The 21,528-nt window shown below is 49.9% G+C and overlaps 1 protein-coding gene across 6 annotated transcripts in view; it reads right to left on the bottom strand.

Annotated features, from left to right (window-relative positions):
- Positions 1-21,528, bottom strand: part of LOC115096294 (synaptonemal complex central element protein 1-like) — a 226,874-nt gene that overhangs the window by 54,275 nt on the left and 151,071 nt on the right. For 5 of the 6 annotated variants that reach the window (XR_003858042.1, XM_029610780.1, XM_029610784.1 and 2 more), the window contains exons 8-9: positions 15,193-15,256; positions 35-101 (exon numbers count right to left, since the gene is read on the bottom strand). The exons of the other annotated variant lie outside the window; for it this stretch is intronic. Coding sequence is in view for 4 of the 5 variants with exons in the window: in XM_029610780.1 (XP_029466640.1) it covers positions 35-101; positions 15,193-15,256 (131 nt within the window). In the remaining variant the exon portion in view is untranslated. The remainder of the gene's footprint in view (positions 1-34; positions 102-15,192; positions 15,257-21,528) is intronic. 6 annotated transcript variants of the gene reach the window in all.

The raw sequence follows: 21,528 nt of genomic DNA, 5'->3' as shown, positions 1-21,528 counted from the left end.
CCAATAAGAAAAAGGATAAAAAGGTACTACTTACCATCTTTCAGCATGTGCTGCTTCCTATTCTCCATGTTTTTAATCTCCGCATCCAGCCTTTTTGCTGTCTATAGCAAAAAGGATATCCAATTACCACAGACTGGCAATGAACACAGGGTGACCATCTAACTCCAGATCATTACAAACAAGTGGGCTAAACCTGGTCTTTAAACTTTCATTGCAGAGTTTTTCTGTAATGTAAACACTCCAAGAATACAGAACTAGTAGGACCCACCTAGACCTTTATGACCCAAAACAAAGTTTCTTTATAGTTATCGTATACAGCTGCTTATATACTGAACAATTATTATGTTATAAAGAGACAGAAGTCTTCAGCCTCCAGTGGGTCCTGTACTCTGGTTAAATCCAATTTTTTATAAGCTTATAACTTCTGCAGTACATATCTCTCAATGCTCTCTTCTAGAGAGCCACTCTTAATTACATCACTCAGTTCCATAGAATAGCAAATGTTGTTTACCTGTAACAGGTGTTCTCACAGGACAGCAGGATGTTAGTCCTCGCATATGGGTGACATCACAGAATGGAGCCCAATCACGGAACACTTTTGACAAAGTTTCTAGAACTTTGACTGGCACCCACTGAGCATGCCCAACATGGCACTAAACCTGCAGCCAGCAGGGGTCCCCCTTCAGTCTTGTTTAAAGCTACAGGAAGTGCCGAAAAATAAAATAAGAAAACATTATGAACCCAACACCGTGGGGCGGCGAGCGGGTTTCGTGAGGACTAACATCCTGCTGTCCTGTGAGAAAGGAAAATTAGTTTCTTACCTGATAATTTTCGTTCCTGTAGTACCAAGGATCAGTCCAGACACCTGGGTTGTGACTCCGCACCAGCAGATGGAGACAGAGCAAGACTTGTCGGGCACCCTCACATATAGTAAGGCGCCACCCACAGCTCGTCAGTCGTACGAATGTCAAAGCAAAACTGCAATGAAACCAAAACTAACTAACTATACCGCCCCACACTAGGGCCGAGTCAACCAAAAATCCTCAGCTGGATCAGAACTTCCAGAACCAGAGGACCAACAACAGATACTGAAAACAATCGAAACCCACCGAGCGGACTCTTCTTAAACCGAAAACAATACCTGGGCGGGAGCCTGGACTGATCCTTGGTACTACAGGAACGAAAATTATCAGGTAAGAACTAATTGTTCCTTTCCCTGTACGTACCAGGATCAGTCCAGACACCTGGGATTACCAGACTGACAACTACCGAGGGAGGGAACCAAGAGGTCCCGCTCGCAGAACTCTCCCCCCTAGAACCCCTGATCCAGGTTCTGAACATCCAGCCGATAGTGTCGAGCACAACAGTAATGCAACGACTTCCAAAATTGCCGCCCTGCGAAAACTCCAGTGGCGACACGTGCGAAGATTCCGCCCACGAGTGGACTGAGCTCGCGCCAAGTGAGCGCGGAGGCTCACCGGAACAGGCGTTACCGTTCAATAGGTACGCAGGAGGAAAACAGCTGCCCCTCAGCCACTGAGAAACAGACACTCGAGAAACAGCGCCGGCCTGCTTTGGACCCGAAAAAAACAAAAAACTGGTCCGAAACCCGAAGGATTCGATACCCTCCAGAAACGGAGCAGAACTCTGCGGACATCAAGCTTCACCAACACCTTGGCGTCCGGATCAGCCCGCGGGCCCACAGGAAAGCAGGCCATATTCAACCGGCTGGTTCAAAAGACAAGCAGACACCACCTTCGGAAGGGACGAAGGAACGGTCCGTAGAGAGGACTCCAGAATCCGAGAAGCGCACAAACGGCTCTCGACAAGGTAACGCCTGTAACCTGACTCTTCCTCGCCGACGCAAATGCTACGAGAACAAAACCCACCTTCAGGTAAGGTCTGTTAGTGTCGCCCTCCTAAAGGCGATGGGCACCGAGCAGAGAGCACCAAATTAAGAGTCCAGGAAGGACAAGATTGCTGCAACCGAGGCCGCAAATGCGTAGCTCCACGAAAGAAAACGCGCCACGTCTGGATGAAGAGCCAGGCAGCGACCGACCGTTGCACCTTTCCTCCGAGACAGCCAAGCGCCACTACCTGTACTCGGAGGGCGCTGCATGCCTGAAGAAAGCGAGGATATCCGGCACGGATGGTAACCCCGGATTCACTTCACGCGATCTACACCAATCGTCAAACACCATCCGGACCCGGACGTAGTCAAAAGACGTAGACCGCTGCTAGAACTCCGCAAGGTAGCTACCACCGCAACCAACTATCCCTTTGTCTTTAAACGTTTTCTCTCAAAGCCACGCCGCGAGACAGAAGCGAGCCACGTCCTCCAAACATACCGGACCCCGCGTCCCCCCGAAAACGGAGAGGAGCCGACATTGCCAAGAGCAAGAGGTCCGCGAACCATGGCCGTCGTGACCACTCCGGCACCCCCCTGACCATGCCCATCTCCGCCGGATGCAATTCTATTCGACGAAGGACTTTGCCTATCAGAGGCCAGGAAGGGAACCTATAGGAGAACGTCCGTGGGCCAAGGGAGTACCAGCGCATCTACCCCTTCGGCTCCTCGTTCTCACCGTCGACTGAAGAATCGGGGAGCCTGGGCATTCTGACCTGTGGCCATCAAATCCATAGTGTGGCGTTCCCCACCTTTGGCAACGTAGGTGGTAAGCCATCTCCGGCAGTTCCCACTCCCCGGGCCAACCGAGGCCAACTGAGGAAACAACCGCTTGGACATTGTCCCCTCCTGCGATGTGGGACGCCGCGATGTTGATCAGAGTTCTTTCCGCCCAGGAGCATTAGCAGCCGCGCCTGCTCCGCCATCGCACGGCTCTTCGTACCGCCCTGGTGATTGATATACGCCACTGTGGACGCATTGGCCGACAACACTCTGACCGAAGTCCCCTGGAGCAAAGGGAGGAACGACTGTAGTGCCCAACGTGACCGGTCTGGTCTGCAAGCAAGTGATGGACCACTGTGACTGTGCCTTGGACCACTGTCCCTGCACCGAGCGGCCCCCGCAAGACCGCCTCCCCAGCTGGATAAGCTGGCATCCGTGGCGACTACCGTCCAGGCGGGCATGAGCAGAGACACTCCGCGTGTCAGATTGTTGATTTTGAGCCACCACTGCAACTGGACCTCGCCTGATCCGTGAGCGGGAGGGAAGAGAAACTCCTCGGACACCGGCCTCCAGCGGGAGAGCAATGCGGATTGCAATAGACGTAGATGAGCGCCCGCCCAAGGGACTAGCGCCCCCAACGACGCCATCGATCCCAACACCATCAGGTAATCGCACACCTGCGGAATCCGGAGGGACAGGCCGGCTCACCGGACCCTGCGGCCTGCAGACCCGCTCCATGGACCGAAACACCCTGCCTTGCATCGTGTCGAACAGCGCTCCCAAGTAAGCCAGGGTTGGGTGGGGACCAGCCGGCTCTTGGCGAGATAGACCACCCATCCGAGCGACTGCAAGAGCTGCCGGACTCTATCGACTGCCTGTCGGCACTGCATTTCGGATTTGGCTCGAACCAGCCAATCGTCCAGTAGGTGGCGTGCGTGAAGGCACGGCCGAAGTCCCGATGTGAGGTAAGCCTCCGTCAGATCCAGCGACGGGCGTGCGTTGAAGGCACGGCCGAATTCCCGATGTGAGGTAAGCCTCCGTCAGAGCCAGCGATGCCAGGAATTCCCCTGGTCGAACCGAAGCTATGACTGAGCGGACCGTCTCCATTTGGGATCGAGGGACGCGGAGACATCTGTTGACTCCGTTGAGGTCCAGGATGGGTCAGAAAGTGCCCCCCTTTGGCACTATGAAGTAAATGGGATACCGGCCCAGATGACGCTGTCCCGGAGGCACGGGAACTACCGCGCCCAGGTCTTCCAGGCGTCGCAGCGTATCCCGGGCTGCCAACGCTTGATGCCTCCCTCGTAAGGGGACACCAGAACTATATCCGCCGGAACCCGAGCAAATGTAACGCGTAACCGTGTCTTATCACGCTGAGGACCCACTGGTCCATGATTATCCTGGCTCGTTCCCCGTAAAACCGCGCCAACCTGGTTCCTACCTCCGGTGTAACCAATGGAGCCAGCTGCGGGGAAGGGGCCCTCCGCATTTCATTGGGCGGGCTTCGGACCGGTCCCTGAAGAGGACCAGCCTTGCCGTCCAAATGTCTTTCCTCGAAAGGAATGGGACCAGGACGACCGTCGAGAGGAACGAAATGTATACGGGGCCCCCCCGACGATCTCTGTGGCCGCGACTTCCTGGGCCCCCCAACGCGGGACCTATGGAAAACGAAGTCCGGGCCCTGTATCTGTCCTCCGGCAACTAGAACGCCCGGTCTTCACCAAGGGACTGCATCAGGTCGTCCAGTTGCTTGCCAAGTAACAACTGCCCCTTAAAAGAGAGCGAGCCTAGATGTGCCTGGGAGATCCATCCACCGCTAACTACGGAGCCACAGGAGACGTTGGTCCGAAATTGCAGAGACCATGGCTCTAGCCGAAGGCCGCAGAAGGTCGTGCATCGCCTCCGCGCTGTACTTGATAACCGCCACCAAGTTGTCCGCTTGCGCCGCCTCCTCACCCGAGAGGCTCGCCTTGCTTGCGCCGCCCCGCCCGGACTTTGCCTAATAGAGGCCAGTACGCCCAGAGCCGAAAACTCCAAAGACTTTCTTGAGCTGAGTCTCCAGCTTTCTGTCTTGGATATCCTTGAGCATCGTGGCCCCCGTCACCGGAATCGTCGGCCGTTTAGTGACCACTGAAACCGCTGCGTCCACTCGTGGAAGACGCGGGGATCCAGCGCGTCCTCCGGCAACGGGTACAGCTATCCACAGCTTTACTAACCTTGAAGCCCAACTCCGGGGTGGGTCCCGTCAGGCCCAACAGCACCGGGTCTATCGTGGTAAATCCTTTGTAGGCTCCATGGGTGGAGCATGGCTCCATGGGTGGAGCATGCACACTCACCTACAGGAGAATAGCCGGAATAAGCTGTGCGAGCTGCTAGCGCACCACCTTGGGGTCGGCACCCTCCACCGCAGGGGTGCCCTTACTGTGCCCCGCGTGGATCGTATCCGCGTCCGCATGCGCACCGTCGTCCCGCGGGGCCCCTAAATCAGGGTCTACGTCCCCGGATGAAGCCCAAGCAAGTTGGTCTCCCGGGGGCCCCCGCGGCTCGAGCGCCGCTCTCCAAGCGGGTCCACGGGTCTCTGGGGACCCTCCCCCGCTCGCTACTTCTGGGGATCAGACCGACCCTTTGACCGACGATCCCTCCGTTTTGAGCATAAATCTATTGATTTATGTATCTCCTTTTTTTTTTTTTTTTTTTAATTTACTTCAAGGCACCGCGAGGGCCGACGAAAACGAGGCCTCAGAGTCGGAGGAGGCCCTCCTCCTGAACTCCAAACCGCCGAAGGAGCAGCCCCCTCGCGGGGGATCCCCCCCGGGGTCCCGCTGCTGGGGAGACAACGCCGGCGGCATGCCGCCATTTTCCACCGCCTGCCGCGTGGCCTCCCTTACGGACCCTAAAATGGCCGCCGTTCCCGCGCTGAGCGGGGACAGGTCGGCCCTGCCTTCTCCTTCAGGAGCAGCGCGCGGCGGCGATCGCGGTCGAGCGTGAACCCCCCGACCGCCGTCGCACGGCCCTTCACCGCCCGATAGAACCAGAAAAACAAAGCCCGCTGCACGGCACCTGCGCGCGCGCGCGGAGCCGCACTCGCGGCCCGAAACGTCCCTCGGCAAGCACCGCACCGGCCCGGACCGCCAAAACCGCCAAGAGGCCAGAGAAAAATCAAAAACGGGCCGCGGAACGCTCCCACTGCAAAATCAAGAACCAACTTCACAGACGGCGAAAACGGCAAGAAAGAAAACAAAGTCACTTTTTTTTTTTTTTTTTTTTACCTTTCCGCTGACCTTGGTCCTGAAGTGTCCGGTCCAGCGGGGGTGAGTGAACCGGGCTCCCCGGTGTCACCCCCGGCGCTGCTGCCAGAGACAGGCCGGGTCCTCAACCCTCAGCAGCGGCCTCGACCAGGGAGGGGTAGTCCCCTCAGGACCTCGCAACCCCCCTGGGAGGCTTTCAGGACAAGCGAAGCCTTTCTATAACTCTCCTTTTTTTTTTTTTTTTTTTTTTTAATAATCCAAACGATTAAACCAAATTAAACCAAATCCAACAACCCTGACTAGCTAAACAACTACCCAGGGATCCTCAGAGCCTGTGGGTGAACCTGCCCCATCTGCTGGAGACAGAGAAAGACTGACGAGCTGTGGGTGGCGCCTTACTATATGTGAGGGTGCCCGACAAGTCTTGCTCTGTCTCCATCTGCTGGTGCGGAGTCACAACCCAGGTGTCTGGACTGATCCTGGTACGTACAGGGAACACCTGTTACTGGTAAGCAACATTTGCTTTCTCACAGGACAAGCAGGATGGTAGTCCTCACATATGGGTGAGTACCGAGCTGAGGATGTCCGAGAAATGCACCAAATGTACCCAAATGTGCAATAGGCACTAGGACTGGGGTGAAATTTGGTAGAGGGCATCCTGAACCCTATCGGGCAGGTGGAAGGGTGTTGGTACGTCAAGTTGTGAAAAAGTTGCGCAAGACAGATTGGCCGAAGATTGAATCTTGTCTTCCGGCTTGTCTAAGCAATAATGGGCTGTAAAGGTATGGAGAGAACTCCAGGTAACAGCCCTGCAAATGTCAGGAAGCGGCACCGAGCGTAGGTGTGCTACTGAAGTCACCATGGCCCTCACAGAGTGCTCTTTAACACGGTCTTGAAGTGGAATGCCTGCTTTCTGATAGCAAAACGATTTGCAGTCCGCTAACCAGGAGGAGAGAGTCTGCTTACCCACAGGCTGCTCCAATTTGATGGAATGGAAAGAGACAAACAATTGAGTGCTTTTCCTGTGGGCAGATGTACGGTCTAGGTAAAACGCTAGAGCCAGTTCACAATCAAGGGTATGCAGAGCTTGTTCTCCTGGATTGGAGTGGGGCCTGGGAAAGAAGGTAGGTAGTATAATGGATTGATTAATGTGAAAGTCAGATACTACCTTACTTAAGAACTTAGGGTGAGTGCAGAGTACTGCCCGGTCCTGCAGAAGTTTAGTGTAAGGCAGATAGGTAACTAGGGCCTGTAACTCACTAACTTTGCAAGCAGATGTTATTGCCAAAAGAAAGATCACTTTCCATGTGAGATAGCGAAGATCACAGGATTGGAGAGGCTTGAATGGTGGTTTCATGAGCCGACCCAAAACCAGATTGAGGTCCCAAGAAGGGACAACCCCACGTGGCTTCTGCTACACGGAAAAAAGAAGACTGAAGGGGGACCCCATGCTGGCTGCAGGTTTAGTGCCATGCTGGGCATGCCCAGTAGGTGCCAGTAGGTGCCAGTCAAAGTTCTAGAAACTTTGACAAAAGTGTTCCGTGATTGGGCTCCATCCTGTGATGTCACCCATATGTGAGGACTACCATCCTGCTGAACCTGGCTCCTCTTAAAGGACCCGTGGCGAGAAAATGGCCATGGCACCCCCTGATAATGTCATCAATGCTGCCCTATAAAGGGCTCTCCCAGACATCCCATCACTGTCTCAACAACAAGTCGTCCTCATTTCCAGTAGAGTTGCTGTTTTGTGTCTGTGTTCCTGCTCCTTTTCCCATTCCTGCTTTGTCTCTTCCACCCAGCTTGCCTTGTCTCTCCGGCCCTGTCACATTCAGTTCCCCTCTCTTGTCCTGCTCTGCTGTCTCAGTCCTTCTCCATGTATCATCTACCTACCCTTGGACTGACTACTGGATCTGACTCTTGCCTAAACTTGGACCATTCTTGCCTTCTGCTTGGCTCTGATCCTAACCAGGCCTATGTTCCTAAAACCCTCCAAAGGCTCTCTTCTATTTCAGAAGCCATCTCATACACATATATTGTGAATTCTTATTCCACACTGCATATAGGAACCAGTACTCGCCTACGGCTCCTGTTCCTGAATATACTGAAGACTCTCTGTTGCATAGAAGCCATTACAGATATATACAATTGTGAGTGTATCATCTACTACTGGTTATGTATCCAGCATACCCTGTCTACTCACTACCTATAGTCTCTCTCTACAGCTCAGCAACCCAGAGATCGCAGTTCCAGTATCTGAGGGACTTCAGTCCTGCAGGCACATCAGCTCACTACTGCCACCTCTGGTGGTTCTACCTCCTGTCTAATAAAGAACTATCTGTGTTTGTCTCCATACTCCAGCCTAGCCGGTGGTCCCTCTCAGGATATTCCCCTGGGGGCGCTGTCATCTGCCATCGGCCCAAGGATTCACCAATTTCCATTAAGTGTGTATTCCTTACACTACTATAGCGGTATCATACAGTCTGCCACTCTGTGGGAGCCAACCAACAACAGATCATTAACTCTGCCTATGGAGTATTACAAATTGCTAGCACCTCCCCTTGGGGAGCGAGTACCAGTTCCTATCTGCAATCTGTAATAGTAATTCACAAGATATAGGTATGCGATAGCTTCTGAGATAGAAGAGAGTCTTTGAAGGGTGTTGGGAATATGGGCCCTCGTGGCATTGAGACTGGATCAATATGTTCCATATTTCTCAACCAGTTGAATCAGTTAAACATAGAAAGAGATTTTGGTACTTTCACTAGTTATAATGGGGAAATTCTTACATTTAAGAGAATGATGCCAATGATGTCTGTGAAGGTGAATGATGTGGGGAAGAGACTGTAAGATTCATGGACCCTTGTTGCTGGGGTGAAGTTGACTCAACCTATAGGGAAGGATCTGTAGGCGCTCACCGCCAGCTGGCGGACCTAGGCTGGAAGGAGACTGGTCAGAAGCTTCATCTATACTAGTCCCTTTCCCCTTAAGTTGAGCCCTCGGGTTCCAGGGGCGGCAGGTATTAAGGGAGAGTCTCTTAGGTAGCTACAAGAAGTGAGGACCAAGCAATAATGGGCCGCAAAAGTATGGAGAGAACTCCAAGTAGCAGCACTGCAGATGTCAGCAATAGGCACAGACCGGAGGTATGCTACCGACATTGCCATTGCTCTTATAGAGTGCGCTTTATCGCGTCCCTGTAGCGGAAGGCCTGCCTGCTGGTAGCAGAAAGAAATACAGTCCGCCAGCCAGGAGGACAGGGTCTGCTTTCCCACCGGGATACCCAGTTTAATTTTATCAAAGGAGACAAATAGCTGGGTGGACTTCCTATGGCCTGCCGTGCATTCCAAATAAAAGGCAAGTGCACGTTTGCAGTTCAAGGAATGTAGAACCCACTCACCTGGATGTGAGTGGGGTTTTGGAAAGAAAATAGGTAAAACAATGAATTGATTTAAATGAAACTCAGAGACTACCTTCGGTAGAAATTTAGGATGAGTGCGAAGGACAAACCGATCATGAAGAAATCTTATGTAAGGGGGGTAAGTAACCAGCGCCTGCAGCTCACTGATCCTGCGAGCAGACGTCAAAGCAAGAAGGAAAAGCACTTTCCAAGTGAGATACAGTAACTCGCAGGAATGCAGAGGCTCAAATGGAGGTTTCATGAGTTGCACTAAAACCACATTAAGGTCCCAAGCAGGGGCCAGGGGACGGAGAGGGGACTTGAGGTGAAGCAAACCATTCATAAAGCGCACTACTAAGGGTTGTGTCGAAATAGAGACATCCCCTGTACCCCGATGGAAGGCGGCCACCGCACTGACATGTACTCTAATGGAGGAAGTTTGTAAACTCGACTCCGAGAGGTGTCAGAGGTAGTCCAAAAACTGAGTTGTGCGGCAGGTAAAAGGTCTAACTCCTTTGCCTTGCACCACACTGAGAATCTTTTCCATTTTGAATGGTAAGACTTTCTAGTAGAAGGCTTTCGTGAAGCTATCAGGACCTGGGATACAGAGTCCGAGAAATTGAGCGGACGCAGAATTAGCCTTTTAACATCCAAGCTGTCCGTGACAATGCCTGAAGGTTGGGATGGCGCAACTCTCCGCTCTTCTGCTATATCAGGGACGGATCTGTGCCTAACTGAATCTGCGGATGCACCGAGAGGTCACAAAGGATGGGAAACCTGACACGGCCAGTGGGGGGCTATGAGTATCATGAGGCCTTTGTCCTGGCATAGCTTCACGAGAGTCTTGCTGATGAGAGGAAGTGGTGGGTAGGCATACAAGAGACCTGTTGCCCAGGAGCGGACGAAGGCGTCACTCGGTGGAGTGTTTCGACTGCGATGTAGGGAGCAGAAGGTCTCCACCTTGCGATTGTGGACCGACGCGAAGAGGTCGATGCTCGGATACCCCCACTTCTGAAATATCTAATCCGCCACTGCGGGGTTCAGGGACTACTCTTGGGGCTGAAACGTTCAACTGAGTTTGTCCGCTAGAACATTGTCCACACCTGCCAACTAGGTCGCTCTCAGTATCATGGCATGAGAGAGAGCTAAGGCCCAAATTTGTGCTACTTCTTGACATAGGAGGTAGGAACCGGTTCCACCTTGCTTGCTGATGTACCACATCGCTATCTGGTTGTCCATCTGGATTAGGATTGTTTTGTTGGACAAGCAATCCTTGAACGCACCGAGAGAATATCTGATCACTTAGAGCTCCACAAAATTTATTTGATGTTGTGACCCGAACCGAGGCTAGCGTCCCTTTAAATACGCATAAATGGCGTAAATGGCGTATTTAAAGGGATGCTAGCCTCGGTTCGGGTTCCTCCATTTGTTTCCTTCTAAGATGGTTGAGACGTCTGGTCCCGTCTAATATGGTAGCCGTGGTGTCATGAGATAAGTATTGGTTTCACCCTTATCTTATAAAATGTGCAACCTTTTTTTCATTTATTCTTATTTTAGATATATGGCTCTGCATTGAAGTGCTTCTATACGCCCCTGAGGAAGCTTACTCAGCGAAACACCGGCCAGTGTAGGGCTCCCCTACCAACTGTATATGAAAGAGTCATTTTGTTAATAGTAATGGAGGACATTTTTTAATTAATTTTTGAAAAAAGAAAAGAAAAAATATTTTGTTGCATTAAAATTATGATGAAGGTGAATGATAGATAAGACCGGATAGTGTCTGCTTGAGAGTGACAATTAACGTCAAGGCTTGCTGACACCTTCTTAGGCCACTATTTGAATTGCTATTTGGGTTCCACATTTTTGGTGATTAGATTTCAATTACCCCAATATTGACTGGGTAAATGTAACATCAGGACTTGCTAGAGACATAAAGTTCCTGGATGTAATAAATGACTGCTTCATGGAGCAATTGGTTCAGGAACCAATAAGAGAGGGAGCTATTTTAGATTTAATTCTTAGTGGAACGCAGGATTTGGTGAGAGAGGTAACGGTGGTAGGGCCACTTGGCGACAGTGATCATAACAGGATCAAATTTAAACTAATAACTGGAAGGGGGACAATAAGTAAATCTGCAGACCTAACACTAAACTTTCAAAAGGGAAACTTTGATAAAATAAGGAAAATAGTTAGAAAAAAACTGAAAGGTGCAGCTGCAAAGGTTAAAAGTGTTCAACAGGCTTGGACATTGTTTAAAAATACAATCCTAGAGGGGCAGTCCATATGTATTCCACACATTAAGAAAGGTGGAAAGAAGGCAAAACGATTACCATCATGGTTAAAAGGTGAGGTGAAAGAGGCTATTTTAGCCAAAAAAATCCTTCAAAAATTGGAAGATGGATCCATCTGAAGAAAAGAGGATAAAACATAAGCATTGTCAAGTTAAGTGTAAAACATTGATAAGACAGGCGAAGAGAGAATTTGAAATGAAGTTGGCCATGGAGGCAAAAACTCATAATAAAAACTTTTTAAAATATATCCGAAGCAAGAAACTTGTGAGGGAGTCGGTTGGACCATTAGATGACAGAGGGGTTAAAGGGGCTCTTAGGGAAGATAAGGTCATTGCAGAAAGACTAAATGAATTCTTTGCTTCCGTGTTTACTAATGAGGATGTTGGGGAGATATCAGTTCCGGAGATGGTTTTCAGTGGTGATGAGTCAGACGAACTGAACGAAATCACTGTGAACCTGGAAGATGTAGTAGGCCTAGGGTACTAGGGTACTGAAGGAACTCAAAAATGAAATTTCTGATCTATTAGTTAAAATTTGTAACCTATCATTAAAATCATCCATTGTACCTGAAAACTGGACGGTGGCCAATATAACCCCAATATTTAAAAAAGGCTCCAGGGGCAATCGGGTAACTATAGACCAGTGAGCCTGACTTCAGTGCCGGGAAAAATAGTGGAAACTATTCTAAAGATCAAAATTGTAGAGCATATAGAAAGACATGGTTTAATGGAACACATTCAACATGGATTTACCCAAGGAAAGTCTTGCCTAACAAATCTACTTCACTTTTTTTGAAGCGGTTAATAAAAATGTGGATAAAGGTGAACCAGTAGATGTAGTGTATTTAGATTTTCAGAATGCGTTTGACAAAGTCCCTCATGAGAGGCTTCTAAGAAAACTAAAAGTCATGGGATAGGAGGCGATGTCCTTTCGTGGATTACAAACTGGTTAAAAGACAGGAAACAGAGAGTAGGATTAAATAGTCAATTTTTTCAGTGGAAAAGGGTAAACAGTGGAGTGCCACAGGGATCTGTACTTGGACCAGTGCTTTTCAATATATATATATAAATGATCTGGAAAGGAATACGACGAGTGAAGTTATCAAATTTGCGGATGATACAAAATTATTCAGAGTAGTTAAATCACAAGCAGATTGTGATACATTACAGGCGGACCTTGCAAGACTGGAAGATTGGGCATCCAAATGGTAGATGAAATTTAATGTGGACAAGTGCAAGGTGTTGCATATAGGGAAAAATAACCCTTGCTGTAATTACACGATGTTAGGTTCCATATTAGGAGCTACCACCCAGGAAAAAGATCTAGGCATCATAGTGGATAATACTTTAAAATCGTCGGCTCAGTGTGCTGCAGCAGTCAAAAAAGCATACAGAATGTTAGGAATTATCAGGAAGGGAATGGTTAATAAAACGGAAAATGTCATAATGCCTCTATATTGCTCCATGGTGAGACCGCACCTGGAATACTGTGTACAATTCTGGTCGCCGCATCTGAAAAAAGATATAGTTGCGATGGAGAAGGTACAGAGAAGGGCAACCAAAATGATAAAGGGGATGGAACAGCTCCCTTATGAGGAAAGGCTGAAGAGGTTAGGGTTATTCAGCTTGGAGAAGAGACGGCTGAGGGGGGATATGATAGAGGTCTTTAAGATCATGAGAGGTCTTGAACGAGTAGATGTGAATCGGTTATTTACACTTTCAAATAATAGAAGGACTAGGGGGCATTCCATGAAGTTAGCAAGTAGCACATTTAAGACTAATCGGAGAAAATTCTTTCACTCAACGCACAATAAAGCTCTGGAATTTATTGCCAGAGGATGTGGTTAGTGCAGTTAGTGTAGCTGGGTTCGAAAAAGGTTTGGATAAGTTCTTGGAGGAGAAGTCCATTAATGGCTATTAATCAAATTTACTTAGGGAATAGCCACTGCTATTAATTGCATCAGTAGCATGGGATCTTCTAGTGTTTGGGTAATTGCCAGGTTCTTGTGGCCTGCTTTGGCCTCTGTTGGAAACAGGATGCTGGGCTTGATGGACCCTTAGTCTGACCCAGCATGGCAATTTCTTATGTTCTTATGCTCGTATGACTCACCAAGTCCCCTAGGGCGATGGGAATACACGTCGGATCAGTGCGCCGAGGCTCAGAGACCAGGGACGGAAGAGGGGAGAGGAATCCCTAAATCTCTCTCTTCTTACACTTTTTTTTTTTCAAAACTTTCACCTGAGCTCAGCCCATCCTGGCCAAGTACAGAGTCAGTCTCCAGCAGTGGGGAGAAAAGGCTAATGCCTTCATTGCTGCGCTTGGTTTCCTGCACTTGTTAGCCTCTCAGCTGATTCTTTCCTGGCAGCTAAGTCCATGCCGGAAACTGGCTACTTGACCAAGGCACTTGATTGAGGGAGGGATCACCAGATATCACCTAAGGAAAACTCAGCTGAGGGAGGGACCATAAGGTATTACCTCAGGAGAAGTGGTGTGTGATTAATCCTTCTCTTTCTCCTTCTTTTCTTTCTTTTTTTTTAACACAAGTAATCCCCAGTAGGAAGATGCTCATCCACCATCTTCTGGAGACGAAGAATACTGGTGGGCAGATGTCAGAGCAGGGTATATAAACCATGACATCAGCTTTGCTCCGTCTCCATCTGCTGGTAGAGGTGCATAACCCACTGGTTGTGGAATGTCTGAATGCTAAAAAATAATGTTTCACAAGTTGAGACAATTTGATACTCTTGTATCCTGATTGAAGTGGTTACAGTCTGATAAAAGTTACTTTTGGTGTATTCAATTATTCGAGGTAATCTGATAAGATGGGTGGAGATAGGGGAGGGTTGAGAGGGGAGACAAAAAAATATGTAACCAGCTTCTTCTGTGATGGGATATCATTGTGAATATTGGCCTTATATATGTAATCTAGACAGTTTGGTAGTGTTACAATGAAATCTGAATTGAAAAAAAGATTTTAAAATGATTGAATTTTGAATGTATGTGAAAGATGCACAAATGAACAGTAGCTAGAGTTGAAGCTTTAACGATTGGCGCTACTCTTCACAAGTTTCAAACTTGAACTAATTTCAACCCCTTTTGTGTCTGTTATCATGTGTCCAATATATGTGCATGCATTTTTCTGAGTTAACTATATTGTGCCTTTTGCTAAGCCTGGTAGAAACCCCCAGGAATTATTTATTTATAAATATTTGATATTCTGCATTTTCCCAAGATGGTATCAATGTAGATTACAATCAAAGTTAAACTGGGACTACAGATAGAGAGGCATATGATTGCAATCACAATAAAAATCAAATTTACAGTTACAGTACCATTAAAATTTCCAATTAGAAGAAATCTGAACACAAAGATAGAGCGTTTGTACTAATGAAGTTAAGAAATAAGGTAATCACAGTAGTATTGCGAGCTGACACCTAAGTCAAGTTGTCTGGCCTACTACTAAGTTTATCCAATTATAATTGAGACAAAATAATTTAAAAGTACATTTTCTTCCCAGTCATTGCACCCAGAACAAAAAGTACTGCAATGGGCTGTTGCTACAAGCCCTCATGACTAGCTGAATATCCCCTTCCTCACTCTCTTTGACACTGGTGCAGTAATTTTTCTTACATGGAATTCCCAGAGACTCTTGTGCTTCTCAATCAGTTCGTCCAGCTGCTTTTCAAACTCCATTCTAAAATCACAAGACAGGAAAAGCAAAGGAGACTGCAAAGCAGGCCAACGGCTCAAGGACTCAGTTCAAAGACAAAAAAAATGAAAAACAATGTTCCAGGAGGTTCTTGAGCTCCAGAGAGGGCTCCTGGATATATTAACTGAAGCCTTCTCAATACTGTAGCATACCAGTAGCAAACATCAATGACATTTAGCAGGCACAAACTAATGGATGAAACTATGCTTGGCCATAACCAACCAACTGCTGGAAAGGTGGACTTGGACTGCTGAGGGCAGACTCTGCCAATCTGCCTGTAATGGGTAGGTAAAGAAGGCTAAAAGCAATATTTAAAAACTAACATGAAAGCACTGACTCTCATACGGGCCGATAAAGTACAGTGCACTCCGGTGGAGTTTGGACGCGCGTGTTCAACGCATTTTCAACGCGCTAGCTTTACCCCTTATCCAGTAAGGGGGGTAAAGCTGGCGTCCGTTTTCCGAACCTGTGGCTGTCAGCGGGTTTGAGAACAGATGCTGGCAAAATTGAGCGTCGGCTGTCAAACCCGCTGACAGCCACCTCTCCTGTCAAAAAAAAGGCGCTAGGGACGCTCTAGTGTCCCTAGCGCCTCTTTTTACCATGGGCCCTCATTTGCATACTAAATCGCCCACATAGGAGAGTGGCCTGTGCGCGCGTCGGGAGAGTGGGCGCTCACCTCAGAGCACCGGCTTTCCCGCGGGTTTTACTGTATCGGCCTGTCACTTGGGAGCATGTGTAGTGACCTGGAAAGGCATGGGATGCAAGGAGAGCACCTGGAGCAAGGGGTGTTGCTGCAGGCTGGCATGCAGGAGCTAAGAAAGTAAGGACCCAAGTTAAAGACAGAAGGACAGGAAAATTGGTTCTTACCTGCTAATTTTCGTTCCTGGGTTGTGCATTCCTACCAGCAGATGGAGCCAGAGAACAAAAACTTTGGGCACTGCTACATAACCGAGAGTGCCACCTGCAGTCCCTCAGTATTGTCCTGTACACAAGCCCAAACAACTAAACTTTACTAAAGGGCGAATGGGGTTGGAACCCAAAAACGCAACAGCCAACCCCTCGCTCAGAACAAATAAAACAAAAACCACCTCAGAACTTGCTCCTTCCGGAGCATTTGCAAAAGAACCAAATTGTTTCTTCAGGAAAATATCACCTTTCAAGGTAGTATTTCGGAATCTGAAAAGGGGACGGGCCTCTGGGTTGATCTGTGGAATTATAGGAATGAAAATTAGCAGGTAAGAACCAATTTTCCTTTCCTGAACATACACAGATCAGTCCAGAACAGTGAGATGTACCCAAGCCACTCGACAATGGGTGGGAACCCGAAAGACCCGTGCACAAAACACCCTCACCAAAGAACGATTCATCGTGCGCCCTAACATCCAAACGATAATGCTTGGTGAAAGTGTGAAGGGAGTACCAGACCGCCACTCTGCAGAACTCTTGAGGCGACAGAAGCTGACACTCAGCCCAGGAGGTAGCCTGGGCCCTAGTGGAATGAGCTCTCAGACCCACAGGCACCTGACGCCCGCAGGGAACATAAGCCAAAGAGATAGCCTCCTTAATCCAGCGTGAAATCGTTGCCGAAGAAGCCCTGTCACCCTTCTTAGGACCCCCAAACAAGACAGATGGTCCGACCACCAGAAGTCATTGGTAACATCCAAATAGCGCAAAAGAACGCGACGCACATCCAAAAGTTGAAGTTCCCTCTCCTGAGGGGAATCCCTGGACCACTGCAGAAATCCTGGCAGATCCACCGCCTGATTGTCATGAAAAGCAGAGACCACTTTGGGCACGAAAGAAGGAACCGTGTGCAACGAAACTCTATCATCGTAAATCCTAAGAAAAGGATCCCGATACGACAAAGCCTGTAACTCTGAAGTGCGTCGTGCAGAACAAATGGCTACGAGGAAAACGGTCTTCAAGGTCAAACCCTTAATGGGAGCCCTGTGTAAAGGCTCAAAACACGCGAAGCACCAGGTTCAAACTACAATCTGGACATAACGGGCATACGGGAGGATGTAAATGCTTTATTCCCTTGAGGAACCGCAAAATATCTGGGTGCACTGCCAGCGACCGACTGTGAACCCTGACCCTTAAAGCACCTAAAGCAGCCACTTGAACCTGAAGTGAGTTAAAAGCTAAACCTTTGGCCAACCCCTGTTGAAGGAAATCCAACACCTGGGGAATCTCCATTGACAAAGGATCCAAGGAGCGCTGGCGGCACCATGCCTCAAACAACTTCCAGACCCTAACATAGGCCATAGAAGTAGACGGTCGATGAGCCTGAAGAAGAGTGGAAATGATCTGCTCTGAATATCACCTCAATTGCAATCGCCGCCTCTCAAAAGCCAACCACGAGAGAGAAGTGATCCTCCTGATCCGAAAATATGGGCCCCTGATGGAGTAGATGCGGAGGATGGGCGAACTGCAGAGGACCTTCCAGAGCTAATCGCACCATGTCTGTAAACCATGGGCGATGCGGCCATTCCAGAGCCATCAACACTACATGGAGAAGCCAACCGATGAGAGGCCAGGGGGGAAAGGCATAGAGAAGAATGCCCGTGGGCCACGGACACACTAGGGTATCCAATCCTATTGAGCCTATTTCTCGACGACGACTGAAGAAGCATTCAGTCTTCCCATTGGCCTGAGTTGACATCAGATCCAACTGAGGCACGCCCCAACTGGCGCAAATGAGGTTCCAAGCTTCGTGAGCTAACTCCCACTCCCCCGAATTGAGATGTTGCCTGCTGAGAAAGTCCGCCTGAACATTTTCCACTCCTGCGATATGTGACGCGGTGATTCCTTTCAGATGGCGCTCCACCCAAGCGAACAACAGCCTCGCCTCCAATGCCACCGCGAGACTCCGTGTCCCGCCTTGCTGGTTGATGTAAGCTACCGTCATAGCATTGTCTGAGAACACTCGAACCATTGTGTTCTCGACCAGCGGCAGAAATGCTCGGAGGGCCAGTCAGACAGCCTTCATCTCAAGGTGGTTGATGGACCAGGATTTTTCCTTTGGGGCCCAAAACTTTGGCAGATTTGTTGAGGCAAACTGCTCCCCAGCTGGACAGACTGGCATCCGTTGAGATAACCACCCAATTCGGGGGTCCAAATCCACTCCCTGTATCAGGTTGCTATGTGAAAGCCACCATGATAGACTGACTCTGGAAGTAGAGGCAACGGTACATGGAACTGTTCAGACACCGGACTCCACCTCGATAACAGCAACGGACGCAAATGAGCGAATGCCCACAGGACCAAATCCAAGGCAGAGGCCATGGATCCCAGAACCTGTAAGTGATGCCAAACCATTGGAGTCTTCCTCTGAAGCAAGGCCTTGACCTGATCCTGCAACTTTGTTACACAGTCCGATGCCAGAGAAACCTTGCCTCGAAAGGTGTCGAAGAGCACCCCCAAGTAGACCAGTGACTGCGTGGGCTCCAAGTGACTTTTCTAGACATTTATGACCCAGCCGAGCGACCGCAGCATCACCCTCTGGACCGATCTTAACGCAGTCCTCCTGAGACTTCACTCGAATTAGCCAGTCGCTGAGATACGGGTGAACAAGGACTCCCTCCTTGCGCAGGAACACTGCCACGACCACCATTACCTTGGTGAAAGTATGTGGGGCCATCAGCAGGCCGAAAGGAAGAGCTTGAAACTGGAAATGTTGGCCCATCACCTTGAAGCAGAGGAACCGCTGCTCAGCCCGGCGAATCGGGATGTGGAGATACACCTCGGTGAGGTCTAATGACGCGAGAAACTCCCCTTTGAGTACCGCGGCCACCACAGTTCTCAAGGTCGCCATGCGAAAATAGGGAACTTGCAGACACCTGTTCACCTTCTGCAAATCCAGAATGGGACGAAAGGTGCCCTCTTTCTTGGGAACCACAAAGTAGACCGAATACCGTCCCTTGCCCTGCTCTGCAAGGGGAACTGGAACAATGACCCAGAGATTGAGCAGCTGTTGTAGGGTCCCCTGTACTGCTTCGCGCTTGACCCGTGAAGTGACGCGATACTTCACTCCTGGGCCCCGAAGGAGCTGAAGACCTACCAGAGCGAAATCTGCGAGAATCCTGAAAATGAGACTGAGGGGGAAAAACCTTCCCAGAAGTTTTCCTATCCTCCGGCAGTCGGTTGCCTTTGGACTCCCCCACCAATTTCACCAACTGGTCCAGATCCTCCCCGAAGAGAAGCTTGCCCTTAAAGGGGAGGTTACAGAGTTGAGACTTGGAAGATAAATCTGCTGACCAATTACGCAACCAGAGTAGTCTACGAGCCATAACAGCAGACACCATACTACGCGCCGAGGTCCGTACCAAGTTATACAACGCATCTGCGACATAGGCAACCCCTGCCTCCAAATATGTGGCTTGCAAAGGCCCCCTGCCGTTGGCACTGGGCGCTGCGGACACCTCCTGGACCCAGCAAAGACAGGCTCTCTGCATGAGGCTGGTGCAAATCGCCACCCTGAGACTCAGTGCTGAGACCTCGAAGACTCGCTTAAGGTGAATCTCCAATTTGCGGTCTTGAATGACCTTCAGTGCAGCGGCCCCGGCCACATGAATGGTGATCTTCTTAGTCACGGCAGACACCGCCGCATCCACCTTCGGTATCTTTAAAAGATCCAATACATCCTATGACAGAGGGTAAAGTATCGCCATGGCTCTTCCCACTTTTAAACCAGCATCTGGCGAGTCCCACTCCCGGGTCACCAGCTTGTGGATCTTCTTAGGTAATGGGAAGGAAGTTGTCGGACCCCGAATCCCATCCAGGACCGGGTTGACACCTTCGCTGTCTGATTCTTCCTGCGAAACCTTGATCCCCAGGACCTCCAAGATCTGGGGAATGAGAGGTCGAAGCTCCTCTCACTTAAATAAGCATACCATGCTGGGATCATCGCCTTCCGAGGGTGGAAGGTCGTCTTGGTCCGGGTCGTCCTGGATCACATCACCCATATCCTGGGTGAGTCCCAGATCCTGATCCACCCCAGGGTCCGAGATGTCCCCGAGTGGGGCCTGCAACCTATCCTCACCTGGAGCCCCTTGTCGAGCCCCTGCAGGTGGATGGCAGTCCGGGAACCCCTTAGGTATCCGCTTTGGTGGAGGTTCCGCCAAAGGTTCCGGCTGTGCTGCTCTCTTCAGGATCTCCTGTTTCCTAAATAGGAATGCCTGGTGCAGCACCCCCCCCCCCTCCCCCCGCAGGAGGGTCCGGTAGCCCAGGGTCATCCCCAAAAATGGGAACCTGGTCCACCGGGGATAGAATGGGAGGGGCCTCCTCCTGTGGCACCTGCCGCGAGCCACCCTCCCCTGCCGAGGAGGACTGCGACCCGGAGGAACAGAGCCCTTGTCTGCCTGCTGCTTCCCCAGAGGAAGTTTCCTCCTGCCCTGTGGAACAGGCAGAACAAAGGGAAAAGAAAATTATTACTTACTTGCTAATTTTCGTTCCTGTAGTACCATGGATCAGTCCAGACAGTGGGTTATGTCCCCAGTCCAGCAGATGGAGTCAGCACAAGCTTCGAGGGGGCGTATCCATATATACCACTACCCCCTCTGCAGGAGTTCAGTATCGAGTATATCAAAGCCCGAGTAGAGAGAACCCCTCTGGATCAAGTTTGTATAAAACAGGCAATGAATAGTCATTGTAACCGCAACAATTAACTGTAAACATCCTACCAACCTGTAGGGAGCTGTGAAAGCAGTGAAAACGGAAAACCGTGAAGACACAGAATACTGCCAGAAAACATAGAGCGGGCGTCTGGACTGATCCATGGTACTACAGGAACGAAAATTAGCAAGTAAGTAATAATTTTCTTTTCCCTGTACGTACCTGGATCAGTCCAGACAGTGGGATGTACCCAAGCTTCCCTAAATCGGGTGGGGTCCTGCGAGGCCTGCTCGGAGAACCTGCTCGCCAAAGTGTCCAGAAACTGAAGGGGCGAGATGTAGGCAATAATGCCTAGAGAACGTGTGTAACGACTTCCAGGTTGCCGCTCGACAGATCTCTCGAGAAGAGACCGAGTGAACCTCCGCCCAGGAGGCTACCTGAGAACGTGTAGAATGCGTTCTGATACAGGGTGGAGGAGTCCACCCCGTCCCAATGCAGGACGCGGCAATGCCGGCCTTCAACCATCTAGCCATGGTCGTCTTCGAGGCCTGAGCCCCTTTCCTGGGACCGGACCACAGGACGAAGAGATGGTCAGAGAGCCGGAACCCGTGAGTAGCCTCCAGATAGAGGCGCAACGTGCACTT

The sequence above is a fragment of the Rhinatrema bivittatum genome, chromosome 1 (genome assembly GCF_901001135.1).
Source record: "Rhinatrema bivittatum chromosome 1, aRhiBiv1.1, whole genome shotgun sequence".
Lineage (NCBI taxonomy): Eukaryota > Metazoa > Chordata > Amphibia > Gymnophiona > Rhinatrematidae > Rhinatrema > Rhinatrema bivittatum.
Note: the sequence above shows the minus strand (reverse complement) of the source record. Positions and strands in the feature narration are given on the sequence as shown.